Genomic DNA, 17,916 nt, shown 5'->3' on the forward strand with positions numbered 1-17,916 from the left:
AGTTTCATTTGTTCTTAAACACTTAAAACCAATCCATGCAAACATAGGCACATTACAACGACCTACCTTACTTCAGAAACAAATTTCTTCTCTCTTAAGTGAAACCTTGGCATGCTACATCCTTCACACTACTCTGAGCTCACAAGTAACAAATAGTACTGAAATATTCCATATTCCCCCAGACAGGAATGTAAGACATAGGATTGATGCTCCCTCATGTTAAAGACTGTTTTATATGTGACGAGGAGATAGGATGAGCTGAAAGGCCAATAGAACTTTCTTTGTCAGTGTCAGCCCCATCTGCTGTCTGTCTTAAAGCTGGGCTGGATCAGGGCAGTCCTTGTGAACACGACAGGTCTGCCAGAGTTCACTTTAGGAGAATGTGCCTGGAGTCAGCCCTAGGAGACCAGCTCAAGCACAGCTCCTTCCATCTGCACCCTGCGATTATCAAAATAGGGCTTCATCGAAAACTGATCTTAGTAAATTTTCTCTAAATATTAAGTAAACCCAGTAGACTTGAAAAGTGATCATATTCTCTAATTGCTAAACAACCTCAAAGGGCTCTTTACACAGTACATTAGGACATTGAGAAAGCCACACTGGAGAAAGTCTCACGCATTGAGAAAGTCACTACTTTTTGTTTTCAATGAAGCCATGCAAAGTATAATGGAAAAGCTAAATGGCAGACAAAACTAAATGCCACCTGCACTACTGCTGCCATGACTATGTGAGCTCAAAATGTTATTTAATAAATACATCTCCTCGTTTTCCTCTCACTAAAATGTATACATAAATTTGAAATACAAAATAAAATATCAAGAGCTTCCAGCCTGGGTATTTTTGGATACAGATGGTTTTTCTAAACAGATGGCTTCTTTTTTACTATGGATATGAAAGCATGTTCCAGATAAAGTATCTTATGGAAAACCAAATTGAGCCAGTTGAGAGTTTAATTTGACATTATTTGACTGGTCATTTAATTTTATTTACTTAATTTATCAGCTCAAAAGAAACAATGACAGGAAAAGCCATATTGGGAATTATCAAGCAAATAAAATTACACTTGAATTAACAAGCTGAAATTAGCTAAGTTGTTATGCAGCTAGTCACCCTTGATGAAATCAGCTTATACTAATTTCTCAGCCTCCAAACCATTAGCACCACTACAATTCTACATACTGGGAATTTGCTGGATCCTGTGCACGACCACAAATGCATCTGAAAGTCCCACTTTCACTGGGTGGTTGGTTGAACTTATCTGTGTCACAGCGACAGGAATCTAAAAGACAAAACAGGAAGATATTATTGAAATATTGAACTAGAAAAAAATATTAAAAAGAAAAAGCACTGCCGAAATGAACATTTAACCAGTGTTACTTAGAAGTCCTAAACAAATATTTTATACGACATAGCACAATAGAACCACAAATTATTTGAAGATAGAAATTACTGGTTTTACTTTGTATTTTATCTCAATTTTCTTTGCATTGTTTTCACACGAACCCTCAGAGGTAGAAAAATTGTCAGTGACAAGGCAGAAAAGGGCATGAATTTCCAGTAATTTATTTCTCTCAACTGAAGAAAAAGTGGGGTGATGTGCTAGTACACTCAGGATGAGGAGGCAATACCTCCTGTCTACTGTTGAACACAAAAACTGTGAAAAAAACTGTGAAAGTTCAGCTTGGGATGAAAATTTTAAACTTATGGCTTAGTTAACTTGCACTGAAAACTGTGAATTGTTATCTGTAAAGGGCTCTGACAGAATGATAATAATATTTAATATGTTCTTGAATAACAGGAAAAGTGTTGCAGTAAACATGGACAATTCCAGATGCTCAATTGCCAATATCTAGAGGAAAAAATAAAAATATGGAGATAGTTATAGACTATTCCAGACTGGTACCTTAGGAGTAGAATAAGCCACAGCTTTCTATGAGCTTCCTATGAGCAATTTCTGACAGTTGCTGCTTTCAGGTATCTTATGTTTGGCTATCTTACTTTTCGAAGCTGCCCTTCAGGTTAGCAGAAATTTCTAGGCTGAAGACAGGTGGAACTAGATCAAATATAAGAAACTGAGATACAAGGTATTAGTTTTGCTAACTCAATAGCTTGCTTTGGCTTTACTTGTGTAAAACTACAAAAATGATATGGTTGGTCAGTATTTTTCACATAGCATAAAAATTTTTCACCAGCATAAAAAGCTGGTTATTTATCTAGTGACTGAAGATTCAGTTCTGTCTACGTGACAATTAGTAGCATGATTTCTGGCATTTGAGTTAAGCATCCGTAGTTCTCCTTGTCCCCAAAATACCTTTTAGTTTACCAATTACACTGGTAAGTAAGTTCTGGTGAATTAAACATTGTCATAAATTGCCATTCCTTTTACTTAATTTAGTGACTTTTTTTGGGGGTTCTTGCACACATGATCTGGTGTGGTAGAAAAGAGGCTTGTGACATGTTGTAAAAACGACAGGAAAAAGAAAACTGGCTTGGAAATACTGCTAGCAATACAACAGCTTAAATTTGGCTTCTATCAGCTGAGCTCAGATGCAGTTACTGGATAATAAGACAGAAGGCCAAAAGCCATATTTTCAAATTCTTCTAAATAAAAGACTCACTAAGTTCAGAACTAAGTCTATAAATTTTCTGCAGCATGAAAGCTTAAACAAAATAAAGGAAATTTTTCATAGTCTCAGAATACTGGAAAGAAAAGCTTACATTAACTATCAAAGAAACTGTCTTAAATGATTTTGAGGAGGATACTCTAGACAACCTATTGAAAGTTAAATTAGAAAAAGCACTGATGAGGAGTATGCAATGACTTTCTCTTCAAAGTTAGAGAGGAAGCACAGCAGCTGAAGAAAGGACACTGAGTGTATTTGGAATTGGCATTAGTAGGTGTGTGATAAAAGATGCTGGCAAAATTGTCATCTTAATGCATAAATTGTGTCTGATGCATAAAAAGGATTATACTCATTTGTAGCATGTGAATGTAAATCAGAAGTTGCACTCTGATCTTCTTGAATAAGACTCCTTTCTTTTCTTTCTTTTTTATTCTAGTGCCTTTTTACAAGTTTATTGTGAATTTTTGAATTACTGAAAAATTTGCATCTTTCCCTCAAAAATTATGAAAAAAGCAAGCTATTTAATTTTTTGTTTGGTTTGGTTTTGTTTTTCTTCTGGGAAGGAGTGATGAGTACTAATGCCACAAGCGAGGGGTTTGGGTATTTTATGGGTTTTTTTAAAAATAAATTTTCATTACAATCTGGTTCAAACCTTGAAAGTTAATGAAATGATGAATGACTCAGTGATATGTGGTACTAAAACAGGATGCAGTAGCTGAGTTGAACAGAAAATATATAGAAAAACTTCAAGAGAAATTAGAAAAATTTGAAGCAGAAGCAACAATGGATTTTGCCAAAATCCCTGCAGGTGTCAATAATCCAGTGCTGGGTATTCTACTGAGAACAAGGAACTTTCATAATCTTTTCTAAAACAAATAAGAAAGTAGTAGGGTCCAGTCTAACAGAAGCAGCAGCCAAAAGCTTGGAAACATGTTTTAGAAACAAGGCTTAGAAGCAAGAGCTTCTGTAAGATCAAAAAAGAAATATCAAATTAGTATAGTCAGCTCTTCAAACTGAAGGGCAGCCTGTGTGCAACAATCATACAGTCAGAAATGCAGTCAAAGTAGAAGGTATTCCACAACCCAGGAACACTCTTATTCTCCTGAAAAACTACAGTGTCATTATACCTGTATTTACAAAAACATGTATTAATTTTTAAGGTGTGGAAAAAGAAATTGGTAATGCGTGTACTGGTGCCATATTACAGGTGAAATCTTTTGCATGAGATGTCAAGATAAAATGAGCTTTTACCATATGCTATCTGATTAGGAAACATTCCCTTATGACAGAAAACTTGTGGTAAATATTAAAATAACTTATGGAATAATACAGCAAAACATAGATGGCAGAGAGATGCTGTTCTGGATTTCTCACCTGAATGGCAAGATATGTCATAACAGGCTGACATGTTAAATAGCTGAGCAGAGAGCTAAGAACCTGCAAGTGATTGCTAATGGTTGGCAAGGATTTTACAGCACTACCTTCACAGAATGGCTTTTAGTTAGTATAGATCTAAACCATCTGTTAGCTCTACCACAGAAAATGTGATCTTTTGTGTTGTACAAATCACCAGTTTATGAATAAACTTCCCACACTATCACTGAGGCCATTAATATCTATATTTTGGATTATATACTTCAACAGTAAGGAGAAGGGTATTTAGAATTTACGCTGAATTTTATGTATCATTTGGATCTGCAATCTAGACAGTATTTTTCATCTGACTTCTCAAATTTAATCATGGCTTCTAAACTTATTCTGAAGGAGGTGGTAAGCATGGTGCAACTACTGCCCCACTTCTGAGTCAAAGATAAGAGCCAAAGTATGTTGCAAAATAATAATTAGGAACACAATAATAGTATTTATACCGGGTTTTCATTGCCAGTTTCCTAAGTAGTAATTAATTACATGAAAATCAAGAGTTTCAATTTGTGTAAACTGACCACCCCAAAAAGCAAAAATAATTTCCATTTTGTATTTTTGATAACAATAAAAGAGGCAAAGAAATGCAAAGCATGTATAATGCAAGCAGAATGTCCTTTCCCATTATGAGATTTTTAGAAAAAGATTTGTGGTTTTTTGTGGGTTTTTTGTTATTGTTTGTTTGGATTTTTTTTTTTTTAAGTTTTCAGGAAAATGTAGCAAGATTTGAATTCTTGTTACTGAAAACAGAGTATTTTCTTTAACGCCTAGCAGCAGTATCAATTTTATTTAAGTGCTAGCACTTAACAATTCTGTCTCCTTCATAGAATAGAAATTCATTCTACTACAAGCCTCTTTTAGAATTATTTTCCAAACTCATGTATTGGACAATTTTGAGCAAATATTTTAACTTTAATAATGGTTTCTGGATGACTACATAAATAGAGAGTCATTATTATTCAAATGAACAATGAGAGCCTTCTCTAATGATATTAAGAAAAAGATCCTAAACAATTAACAAGATCTATGGAACCATTGCCTAATTTGTTCTGTATTAATCATGGATAAAAAAAGAAACCAAATATTACACTAAGGAACATTAGCTCTAAGCATTAATGGGAAAAGACTATATAGAATAGTTATTTTGTTTAATAAGAAGTGAAACTCTTGAGAACTGAACTTTGGTGAAATTTAGAACATAAGAAATGAGTATTCACTACTAATACATAAAAAGCATGCCTTTGCCAAAATTCTTCTTTATTCCTGTGTTCTGCTGGCTCGTTTGCACTGTAATGAATTTCATATGCAGTAGAGGTACACCAGTAAAATTTTCATGAGAGCTGACATTTCCTGCCATATAGACCATTTGACAGAATACTAAGAGTTGATGTAAGCAAAGTGATATTTAAAATGGAAGGTGCATGCACCATAAACCAAGTAAATTGCTAAAGAAATAAATATTTTACTTGCTATAGGACCCTGTTATATTTCAAACTGTTTTCACATTTTGAAAACTTGACCATACAGCTCTTTCTCTTAACAATTAACTCTTCTGAAAGTTATTCTGACATCTCAAGATTTGTCTTTTCTGATGGTTCTGCTCCTTTTCTAACTTTTAAAAAAAAATTTGGAAAAAGATTGCAAATTTCAGGTTACTTTCTATTGGGGAAATCAACAGAATGCAGAAGATTGGGCAGAGCAACTCCTTTGGTATTCAGCAAACCTTCTGGGATCCTGTGTTGGTGGTCAGCACCAGATTTATGAGACAGCAAACCTAATTTGGGAGCAGGTAGAAAGTGAAAAAAGGGACTCTCAAGCTGTTTGAATAAATAAGAAATAAAAGGTAAAATTTACCTAAAGTGCATTAGACATAAAACAGCCTAGTTGTACCTGCTTTAAATGTATAATCACAGTTATTTTAAAGGTAGACTCTTCTTGATAAATGCCTGGCATAACCAATATAGAGTCCCTGTGGGATGCTTGATGTTTGCTGTATTTTACATGGGGCTGCAGCTTGGGGACTTTCAATGACAATGCCATGAAGACCTCTCAGATTGGCCATATATTGCTGTCATTTTTGATGAACTGTGATGCTAAAGTAAAATGGCACCAAAAAGACAGTAGAAATCTTGCACAACTTTTAGTCATCTAGTGAGCACTTACACAAGTAATCCCACTGGAGTCAACAGGGCACCTGACAACATGACTCAGCAGCAAGAGAAACGGCTCCAGATGGAAGGACTTCCTCAAAAAGCAACGGATTCAGCACTGGAAAGTAAATACCTTCCTAACAAGGCTTATAAGCACTAGGACCAGGTTTAAAATGATAAGTGACATGTTTGGTCTTTCAGACAACTTGTGTCTGATCAGTGATTAGCAATCTTATTTAACTTTCCTTATTTAGGTGAAAAGCTAAGATAGTGGTAATGGAGTAAAGGCTGCAAATAAAGACTGTAGTTGTCTGGAAATCTCAGACTCAAACCCATTCCCCGAGTAATTCTGATGGAATATATTAGTTGCAACTTTCTAAAATATTTAGAAAAAATATTTTGTAAAAAGATTTACAGATCATTAATACATTACTATTACCACATTAAAAAATCTCTTTCCTTAGTTATGTCAATAGCTTTAAAGTAATGTTTGGAAATTCCATTCAGGACAGAAATAAGTCATGAGAGGGGATTAGTTCAAAGATTCACCAGCAGTAAAAAAAGCATGTTATTCCATTTGCAAATTCCGGTTTTCTGTCTCAAGATTAATGAAAAGAACATCAATAACTCCTACCCATAAAAGCAATGTGGTTTTGGAGGAAGCTTCCACATATAAGACTTCCGTCTATTGAGAGCAAGCAGCCTGTGCATTGTAGCTCAGAAATTGTTCATCCATGGATTAGGTGTTATAATTCCCTGCAATTCTAGGAACCACTTGTGGTAAAGGAGTGGCCCATTTACTCCTCTTTTCCTAAATGAATAATGTTTTCAACTACCTGACACTCTACATCATAATTTTCTTTTCTGTAAAATGTATGCCAGATACTTCCAATTTAGAGCAGCAACTTCTATCACCCATATTAGATCAAATTTGCACAGGGCTAGATAGTAACAGGGAGTGCAGCGCATCTCATAACCAGGAAGAGAAGTCCCCTGAAAATGTCACCATTTTAATGTCAGAATGCATATATAGTTCTTGACAAATTTATTTTAAAACTAGTATCTGTCTCCACCTCTCTAGGTCTTGAAGGCAGGAAATTTTCTGCAGTCTTTAGAAGGTTTTGCTTTTCTTTAGAAAGTTTTCAACAAGAGAAGATAACCAAAGCTTTTAGTGCACACGCTTTTGATCAGGTACAATTGAGCTCCATTGTCCTAAGCAGAGTAAAGGTTACATGAAGTTGGATTCAAAATGCAGAAAAATTGCATTTTCATAGATGAAGACTGTAACCTACATGTAACATTCAGAAAAAAAACAAAGCAGACCTTGCATCAGCATGTCTTTTATAAAAAAAGGAAAGCCATGTACATGGGCATACCAGAAGTTTCTTGTTTCTACAACACTGATCCAGTAAGAACACCTTGCAGCAGTCCTTTTCAAGCTGCAAAGACATCTGTCTTAAGTGAAGATATGACTGCTTCTAGTAGAAAAACCCAGATCCTGTCTAGCTTGCTAGTGAATGGCAGAGGAGTGTTATCATTTCAGCTTCATTAAAGGTGCACAGCTATAACACAGGCATGAAAAATGAGCCTAAAGGCTCACAAGTGTTTTATAGCAGAGAGAAGAGAAAAGAGATTTTTCCAAATCAGGACAATCGGTTTCATCACTCATTAGAGTTTCTTACCATAAGGAGGATAACAGAGTAGCATTTTGAAGAAAAAGCCACAGTGTGCATACCAAACAGATTAAAATAAAACAGAACAAAAACCCCAAACCAAGCAAAACCGAAAAACAAACAAAAAAGAAGACATCATTTTGTCACTAGAGATTTTAAGCTTGTCTACTTTTCTTATTCTTATTTGCATGAATCAGAGAATCATAGAATACCAGACTGAAAGTGGACCTCAAGGATCACCTGCCCCAACCTTTCTTGGCAAAAACCCTGAAATTCAAATAGGCTATAGCTGAATTCAAATAGGCTATAGCTTCTAGAGCTCTAGCAGCTTTAGAAAAAAAAATCACTCAAAGCAACAATGGGAATTCTGAAACACTTGGAGAATGCACAAGAGCCCATTTAAGACAACATATTGGTGCTATGAAGGCAAACCAAATGGCCTCAATCTAAGCAATTTTATCACCAAACAGATGGAAAACCTCAGAGCTAGCAATACAAACCAGTTATTTCTTGTTTCAAATATATGAACTTTGAAATATGTGAGTTGCCAAAAAACTACAACTGCAGGAAATTCGTGACCTTTTAACAATAACCATTGATTCTAGAGTATTTTGAAATGGGTCAAGATTGGGTAAACTAATTGAAAAAATTAGATCCTATCTTTCAAAACCCATGGGGAATTTACTAAAAGCCTAGGAATTTACTGAACATTTAACACTTTTGTGTCATGTTGATGTTTTTAAAGTAAATTATATAAACATCAGTTTAACAAAAAATTTGTACTTTTCATCAAAATAGTGATCATGTAAGCAGAATAATGAAATTATCCTATATAACTGGTATTTCAAAAATCTTCCCTCCCCACCAAAAATGTAGGGAAATTCCTGACATGTATTAAGTAATTTGTCCACTTAAATGACAATTCTCAGACCCAACTTACTTCTTTGTAGCCGAAAATGATACGCCCATCATTGAGAAGGGTGGCCTGAAAAGTGAAACTGCCCAGGTTGTAATTATCCTGCAGATGTACATGATCCCACTGGACAACTAGTGCTGTGCCTGTGAACCCCAGAGTGGGGGTAGAGAGGCAAGAGGAAGAAAAAAAATGTGAGAAATACATTAACTGACTGTAGGAAAAGTACTTCACTGCAGTTACTTGAAACAAGAATGGTGATTTGTCTCTTTGTAGCAACTTTCAGCTCCACACCTTGAAATGCCAAAGATATTACAAACACAAGCTGAAACTGAAATTCTCTGAAATGCAGACACCACAGTGCCACACAAGCACCTCAGTTACTGCTAAAGCAAGAGTGGCCAAATATCTTGTTTGAAATTGCACAAGAAATAAACTAAAAGTAGGATCCAGGGTGCGCTGCCATTACCATTTCTCTGCAGTTGCATTCTTTACACTCTATACCTAAATCCTGATGGCTTTGAAATGTGAAGTGCTAACAGAATTGCCTGCATAGTAAAAGTTATTATTTCAAGAATTCATATTTTTCCATTAACTATGCATTAATTAAATAACATTATTTTTTTCTGCACAGTGCAAGCCCTTGCTGAGGTTCTGCAAATTGAGAAATCTTAGGTGTTGGCAGTAAATACTGAGTCTGATATGCAGAGATTCAGCTGCAAGAGCCTTGTTAATATTCACAGGAGTTGACTGGCTGAAGACTCGCTTACCACACTAAAAATATTTCTCAAGCAACTTGCACACCCTGATAGCATATTTTACAGATGTTGAGACACTTATCACCAAAACTGTGTTTACTGAAAATAACATTTTCATCTTTACATGCCTTGCTCAAAAACTTCTCTTTTTGGCACTAATGGGAGTTATGTGCTTTCATTCAGACTTTAATTTCCTTTCTTTGTAGAATGTTTATGGTGGGTCAGTACATATTCAGGTCAGTACACTTTTGATATGTCCTTGAAAAATCTTTTGTTACAGATCTGTGCTGCAACTGTCAAGAACACACCTTGACAGGTGCTGTCATTAAATTATGAGCATGCAAATTTTGGGTCCACACTGCACCAAATCCAACATGTTATTGTCCCTTGTATTTTTCTGTATAGTAGATACTCATTAATTGTGCACACAGTACATTCTTTCCTTCATGACCACATTCGTTAACTATTTTCTGAATATTTATTTGATCGCATTAAATTTTGTTTTAACTGTAAATTGGCTTCTAAAGTAATTAGAGCAAAAATAGCTAGAATTTCTTCTAGTCAGTCACTGAGTACTTCAGATCTATGTGCACCTCAGAATCCCAAGCTAAAATGGAAATCAGATGCCACCCAAACTGTCATTTAATTTCAGAGGCTTTTATGTTGATTTGTGTCTACCTAAGCTCCTTGCAGTTAGCTACATCAATGAGACTTTGATGGATTCCCACACTCTGTTTGATGGATCCCCACACACATCTGTCCCCACACTACAGATGTTGCTTTATGGCAGAGCACTTATTCATGGGGACAAAGCATACATGAGTAAGAAACAAGGTGCTGAAGATAAAATCTCCTCAGTTCCTTTTTACTTGTGTTAAAATATAAATTTCTTTGTCCTAAAGCCTATGGAGTTCAAACGATGATGCATTACATATGAAGAAGAATTCAAAATCTCAAAGAACAGTTCAACCTTGTAATGAAAGCCATGTGATAAAGCCTGCTACACCTGGTGTGAAGACTGGAAGTCAGGACTATAATGAGAATTAGCAACTTTTCCAGAATCCTCAGATTCTTTAAATAAAGGTGACAAATCTCTGGCAAAAATGTTGAATAATTTAAAATGTGAAAATTATATCTTTTTCTGTTTCAAAATTCTTCATGGAAGGGATTTTCTCATGTAAGCATTTTACTGGATTTTTAACAAACTAGATGTAAAAGATACAGAATACATTTGATAACTGATATAAATAATAAAACATACTATTGGAAATATGAAATGTTTTTGAACCTGCTAGCATTTTTGCTTAAATTCACTATAAATAAGCATACATAAGATAGCATAGATGTATGCAGGACAATTTAGAAGTCATGGATGTCATAATATTAATTCACAATACTAAACACTCTAAGGTTTAACTGTCAATGTAGCTGATCACTAAAGGCCTGAGGTAAAGCACCAGATGCCTTTTAAGCACATAGGGTTTGTTTCTAAAATATTGATTACAACTGACTTCAAGAGATATCCACACATTCAAGGGCTTTGAAACTCCTCACAGAGTTTCAAGTACAACACTGCAGCTTGCCTTTTCCTCTTTCAATCTTTTTTACAAGGAACTGTTGAGAACTCATGGTGTAGATGAGTGTATTGGATTCCAATTCTGGGACTCCATGAACACTTACTCATTGACAGGTTTATTAACCTTATCCCTGCCCTGCTTCTGTGTATTCTTGCTATTGAACTCCACAAATGCTATTTTCATTTTAGGTAGTGGACAGATGGTATCCACTATAAATACTTTGAAGTAACACTTTGAATTTACGCTGTTATATAAGACAGATTTTCCCTTTCAAAACTGATAAAAAGCATTGCTAGTGATTTATGTACTTCAACACCCAGATGATATCTGCTCAATTAAGAAAAGACATTCATGATTCTTTATTGTGTTCTAAATTAATAATTGCTTATAGATGTTAAGTCACATGCTCTATACAGCCTCTAAATTAAAAACAAAAAGAAATTTTAAAAATCCTCAATGCTTCCTTCTGAAATAGTTATTTAGGAAAATAGGAAGAACCAAGAGATACAGACAAGGACTGCTACATACCATTATCAAAGTATCTGACTGTTGAATTTCTTGACACACTGGGGTCAAAATTTGCCATTAAGGGTGCAATATATTGAGTAGCTGTTAGCATTCGATGCACAACTTCTCCAGTATATATGAAACCTACAATAAAAAAAAAGTTGAGACAATTTCAGTAAATTCTGAAAATATTTTAATAGAAAGGCAGGTTGAATTAGGCATTGCCAGAGCATTAAAGGGTCATCTGAGAGAAATTAATCCCAGCACAAATTTTATAGTGAATGAATAAGAGCTAAAATTTCAGAAAAACATCTGTGATGGCTGCCAGAAAAACAAGATCTAAAATGAATAATGGAACAAATAGTTCAAGAAGTTTTTTTACTGAAATAAAAACAGTGAAAACTCAAGGAAGAATAACTCCAGTTAAGGGCAAAATGCAAGTATGTGCCACTATGAAAATCAGCCACCAGGCATATTCCATAGTGCTTTCTTACATACTTTCCAAAAGTCTGCAGTTTGTTTTGCTTATGCAATTTGTGACCTCTTTCAGGTCACAAACCCTTTTTCATATTTCTAGAGACACAGAGTAAGGGACTATTTCAGACTAGACGTGACAACCTTTTAAAAAAAAAAAGTCAAATGACAAGTGGAACAGATAGAACTTTTACAGGTTTATAAGGCAAGTAACATTTCTACAACATTCTCTGCTATGTCAGGTCTCACTAGTCTGTCCTATTCATCCCTGAATTGACAGTACTCCTCAGATCAATAGTGGGCTTCTTTCATCTGAAGTGCTCATCCAAAACCTTTTACTGGTTTGGAATTGGAGTCCTTCCTTTGAAAGAAGACCAGTCATCTATGGTGAATACAGTAATTTTGCAGTTTTTTTTCAAAGCAAACATCAGTTGTATTTTAGTGACAAAAGCCTTCTCCTATTTTAAACAATAAATGGTCTACAAATAAGCCTGTGTTGTTAAGGTTTGCCAACTCCACTTCAACTGGCTAATGGAACTAATTATTTTAAGTGCCCCAGATGAAAACTTGACTTAAAAACTCCCATTGCCCTAGAATGAATCTTTTTGTTACCCCTTGCCTTTAAGTTAATTTGAGCTACAGGCAGATCTTCGATAATGATGTTTGCATATTACCTCTCTTTCTAGTGTTCACTAGATGGTGTCTTATGAAATTTTTGTTTTTTCTACTTCTGTTGATTCAATGAAGTATTTTCCAACAGCAAACATCTCAACAACAAGAATAATATTAGAGCTGAAAATTTTCTAACATGAAAAAAGTTATTAGAAAGACAGACTGAAGAAATATAATTCTTTACTGGAAAATTATAGTATTATTTTAATTACTAATTATGCTGGTTTATGTTTCCTTTTCCATTTTCAATCATATGGAAAGTCTCTCTTCTACAAAACTTCTCATTGCCAAGGTCAAGAGTTCCTTTCTTCTTACATTTAGTATCATGGCAATACAACATGTGATGAAGAAGCCTATAAATCTAACTCTAAAACATGATTGTGAAATTCTAGAACCAAATATGAACCTGATCAAAACTGCTGTTATTTTACAGTATTAAAAACTATTCATGTGCAACCTCACTTTCTTAACAGTATCTCCATTCTAACCAGTGTGAGATGAGAAAGTACATTAACAGATTTGTTCAATATGATACAGGAAATCTCTGAGTGTATGAAAAAAATAAATTTCTGGGGTGCTTTAGGCATCCTTCTACTCCTGTACTCTCCTGAAATGCTTGACAACTGCTCATGGAACTAGTTCTAGAAGTCATAAGACGCTATAAACAGATAAACAAACAATGTGGTTCTCTGGAGTAATTCTCCTGCATGGCTGTTTATAGAGAACATCTTGTTCTGTGAAGTCAGCTCTTGTGGTGGTGATAGGGGACCTAATAATAAGTCAAGTGTTGGGAAAATACAACAAAAGATTCAGTTGCAAAGACTTGGCATCTGACAAAAGGTTGACCTAAGAACTGAGATGTTTTTTCTTCATTTAAAACATATATTCAAAAGATTCAGCATTTTAATATCTGGGCACTCACTAATGACTACATTAATTCTTAGGATTAAACTTTTTTTTTTTTTTTAGGAGGCAAAGGGGGAGACTGGGGGGCAGATTCCTCCAATTGAATATCTAAATACCACTTTTCTCTTTTGGTAATTGATAGGGAGAGAGAAAAACCAGTTTAGAAAGAGAATCTGCCCACACATATTTACAAGTCATTTAATCTGAGCTTTCAGAATATATAAGTGTGGCTGATTTTATGCTATTACTTCTTTTAGGATAGCCAACTACCTTGCCAAAATATAGTCCCTGAAAGGCATTTTTACTATTTCCTGCTTATTAGTGTTTGCTTATAAAATGTCATTTGCTTGATAAATAACGCCTTATGCTTATTTCGACATTTTCAGTAAGTATTATTACACAGAATTCTATTTCATACTATGTGTTGCTTATTGTCCCTGTGGACATCTGCACACATATTTTAACACAGTTGTGGGTAGGTCTATAACCTTGAAACCATTCCTCAAAAATATTTTGAGGACAAACAAAACCTTTGAATCCATATTTGAACATTATAATTAGCCTTAACAGTTCAGATTTATTCATCCTTTGCACAATCATCCTACACTTACACAGTTTCTCCTCCATGCTTTCATCCCATTTACAGTATAAATGTCACCCTTTCAACTAATAATGAGGCAGATACAATAGGAAAAGAAAGCACTCAGTTGTGCTGGAACACTTAACTAAGTAAATCAGCCCAAGTAATTAGTAACCACAAAACGTATTTTGAAGTATTTGCCGGATGCAGCTCTACTATAGACAGAAATGGGAAGCAGGAGGTGGAAGATAGCTGGGAAGCAGGCAGGCCTTGCATGAAGATCACTCTAATGAGAACTCCAGTCATGCATCGGAACAACTTGAAAAGGAACACAAATTCATTTCAAATCATCCCAGAGATTTACAAGATGAAGCCACCATTGACCATGGATATTTTATCATTGCAACTATGACTTAAAAAGAGCAGCAAAAGTAAAATTAGCTTATTCTGGAATGGAATTCCACAGAAAATTGGCTTATGCTATCTGTGACCTAATTTTCTGACAATGCTTAATGCTCGTGGTTGATTCATTTAGTCAAGGAAGAATTTTTCAGACCTGCAGTCTCCTGAACCACTTAATCTCTCCTTTGTAGGAGGCACTGGTAGAGCTCTTTTCCAAAACTCTCCACAAGCACTATACCTAGAAGCATAATATTCTCCTAAATACTGCAATGAAGATGAATAGGGAAAAGTGCTCAGCATTTTGCAAGTTTAATATGTATATATAAATTTAACTAAAACTGAGGCTGAACTAATACTAAAACGACTTGTAAATCAAGAAGAGTATACTTCTAGTTCTCACAGTGTACAAATTTACACTCACACAAACAGGCAAAAAATATATATATTACCACTTAAGCATGAAAGCACAGTCCCACTTGATGTAGGACCCTGACTTGATTTAAAAATGCATTTTATGCCTGAATTTGCCCATTCCAAAATATGCTTATCTGTTGCATGCTAACATATCAAGTTTACAAAGACAATTTAATGTACAAGGTTACAACACACTGCACATCAAATTTCTGTGATTTTCTTTTTTATATTCTTAGCTATGCACAAACTCAGTATTGCTTAAAAAGTTTTTTGACAATGTTTGCCAACAGAATGACAAAACATAGTTTCAAGGCAGCACAGGCAATGAGTCCTTTGAAATGTGTCTAAAGAGATGGTAAGATATATGATACACAGACAAAAGCAACAAAAAAAAGAATGATCTAGGTTGATAACCATCTTCTAAAATGCCTAATAACAAACTTGTAAGATAAAACCTTGTCTCTCTCTTGTTGACTTTTGCCATCTGCCCCCTATCCACCCAGCTGCTCTCTCACAGCCCTTCCTCAACAGGATAAGGGGACTAAATAAAATGAAAAAATGCATGTGTCCAGACATAAACAGGGAGAACACTTGCAAATTGCTGTCATGGGCAAGAAAGAACTGATCTGGGGAAAGCTAATTTAATTTGCTGTACAATAAAATAGGTTTGCACAGTGAGAAAGACAGATAGATTAAAACACCTTCCCTCCACCCCTCCCCTTTTCCCAGGCTTAGTTAGTGTCACTCCTTTATTCCCAACTCCTCTACCTCCTCCTCCCCACTGAACAGTACAGGGGGATGGGGAATGTGACTTGTGGTTAGTTCATAACACTTCATCTGTGTCGATCCTTTTTTCTCTCATTTTTTTCCTAATCCACCATAGATCTTTCCCATGGTCTGCAGTCCTTTAGGATAAACCTGCTCCATTGTGAGAACTCCACAGCCCATGGTTCCTCCAGGACATTTCCACCTCTCCTCTGCAGCGGATATCTGCTTCAGTGTGGCTCTCTCATGGTCTGTGAGGAAATACCTGCTGCAGCCTGGTCTCCTTTACAGATCTTTCTGTGCCTGGACAACCTCCTCCCTCTTCTCCCCTTGGTGTTCACAGTGTTTTTTGTCACGCTTTTTGCCTCGCTCCTGACACTGAAGTGCAACATTTTTTACCCTTTCTTAAATAAGCTCCCCTAGAGGTATCACCAGGGCTCAGTGTCTGCTGCAGTGGATCTGTCTCTGTCTGGTAAGGGCCAGCCCCCACCTACCTTCTCCCACAGAGGCAGTCACTCTGCTACCTAAACATTACTACAATCCCTAACAGAACTTAAACATAACCTAGTATTTTTTTTTTTAATATACACCATATTTTATTTTGTTTATCAGCAATTTTACCTAATATGCAAAACCAAAATTATTTACCTGAATTACAGAAATTTCTTGTTTCTTGTTAAGAGTTTTTAAAATTTATTTATTTTAATTTAGTTACTTTATAGTAGAAGATAGGTGGAAAGTTGCAGCTGAAACAGCACTTAATATACCAATCTTTTACCAGTAATTGTTAACTCTTACCCAGGTCAGGTTACTCACACTATGTAATATCTTTGGTCTTCTAAAAAGGAAAAAATGTTCTGGCAAAAAGAAAATGAGAGATAAAAAGAACCGTTGCATCTGCTGGTGCCAAATAAGAGCAGTGAAATAAGTTGATGTGAAATTATACCTTGAAATAGCCATGTCATTGCTATCATAAAGAGCACAAAAATTTATAATTGATTGATCTAGAGTTGCAAGTTTTCTCTTTCATTGAAAGTCCAGGGGGATGCAGGATTTTTTTTGCAATTGTTTTGATTAATGCTGCTGAGAATTTTGACTTGCATTTTGTTTACAGGATGTTTCTTATTTTACAACTCACTGTTTCTGATATACCACATTTTTATCTTACATTTCTTCTCTTCAGCAGTAACAGTAATGAACCTATTCTTATTTCTGGAAATAAACTACACAAGATACATTTACATTCAATGGAAAGATGGCAAGATATGGGGAAATAAAACATCAGGAGTAGTGCTGCTCATGCATTTATTTGGTGAAGCTGAAAAGTATTGCATAAGTATATAAAGCATAGGCCACAAAACTTTGCACTGTATCTTTTTGAACAATGCTGAAATGTGCTTTGCCTAAGCTTTTCCAGATATTTCTCCACCAACTATTTCTTTATGAAGCAAATTAAAGGATATGTTTTGCTATTAAGCCCCTAAAATACACTGGAATGCTGAATTCTAGAAACAGATAATGCAGTTTACTTTCACGCCTTGTCCTATATAGGCATATTAATTTTTCTTTGATATTTCAGTGAAGTAAGCTTTAAATAATGTAATTTATCCCCAGATAGCTAATTTATTGGTTTGTCTGTAAAAGAATTTTATCATCACTGTAATTGCATGAAGATTACGGTGTAATTAAACAAAAGGATAACAGCAACTCCAGATCCCTCAGACAATCCATGAAAGTTAAATACCTTAATGAGCTTTCAAGATCAGTGTAAAATGAACCAATCTCTCATGCTATTTTATGATTTTTTTTTCTAGCCTTCTGGGAAAAATGAAGTAGAGAGAGATTATACAAATTTTTTTGCTTTTCTTTTGCTTGACTAGATTGAATGTCTAACCCATTTCTTCTGGCCTGAAAAAGTGGGCTATCTGAAATCTAAACCCCAGAAGGCATGAGCATTACTGTTTTTCTTAACTGCATAACCTTACAAGGCTTTCTTTTGAGTCTGTGCATGAGGATAAAAAGCAAAGCTACCCACAATTCTCCTAGTCTTCTCTATTTCTGTGTTATCTTATGTAGATA

The 17,916-nt window shown here is 35.1% G+C and overlaps 1 protein-coding gene across 2 annotated transcripts in view; it reads right to left on the reverse strand.

Moving 5' to 3' along the window:
* Positions 1 to 17,916, reverse strand: part of PLXDC2 (plexin domain containing 2) — a 251,285-nt gene that overhangs the window by 60,816 nt on the left and 172,553 nt on the right. For both annotated transcript variants that reach the window (XM_030264549.4, XM_032746647.3), the window contains 3 exons: positions 11,646 to 11,768; positions 8,810 to 8,928; positions 1,180 to 1,279 (listed from right to left, as the gene is read on the reverse strand). In XM_030264549.4, the coding sequence (XP_030120409.1) occupies positions 1,180 to 1,279; positions 8,810 to 8,928; positions 11,646 to 11,768 (342 nt within the window). The remainder of the gene's footprint in view (positions 1 to 1,179; positions 1,280 to 8,809; positions 8,929 to 11,645; positions 11,769 to 17,916) is intronic.

This window comes from Taeniopygia guttata, chromosome 2, assembly GCF_048771995.1.
Source record: "Taeniopygia guttata chromosome 2, bTaeGut7.mat, whole genome shotgun sequence".
Lineage (NCBI taxonomy): Eukaryota > Metazoa > Chordata > Aves > Passeriformes > Estrildidae > Taeniopygia > Taeniopygia guttata.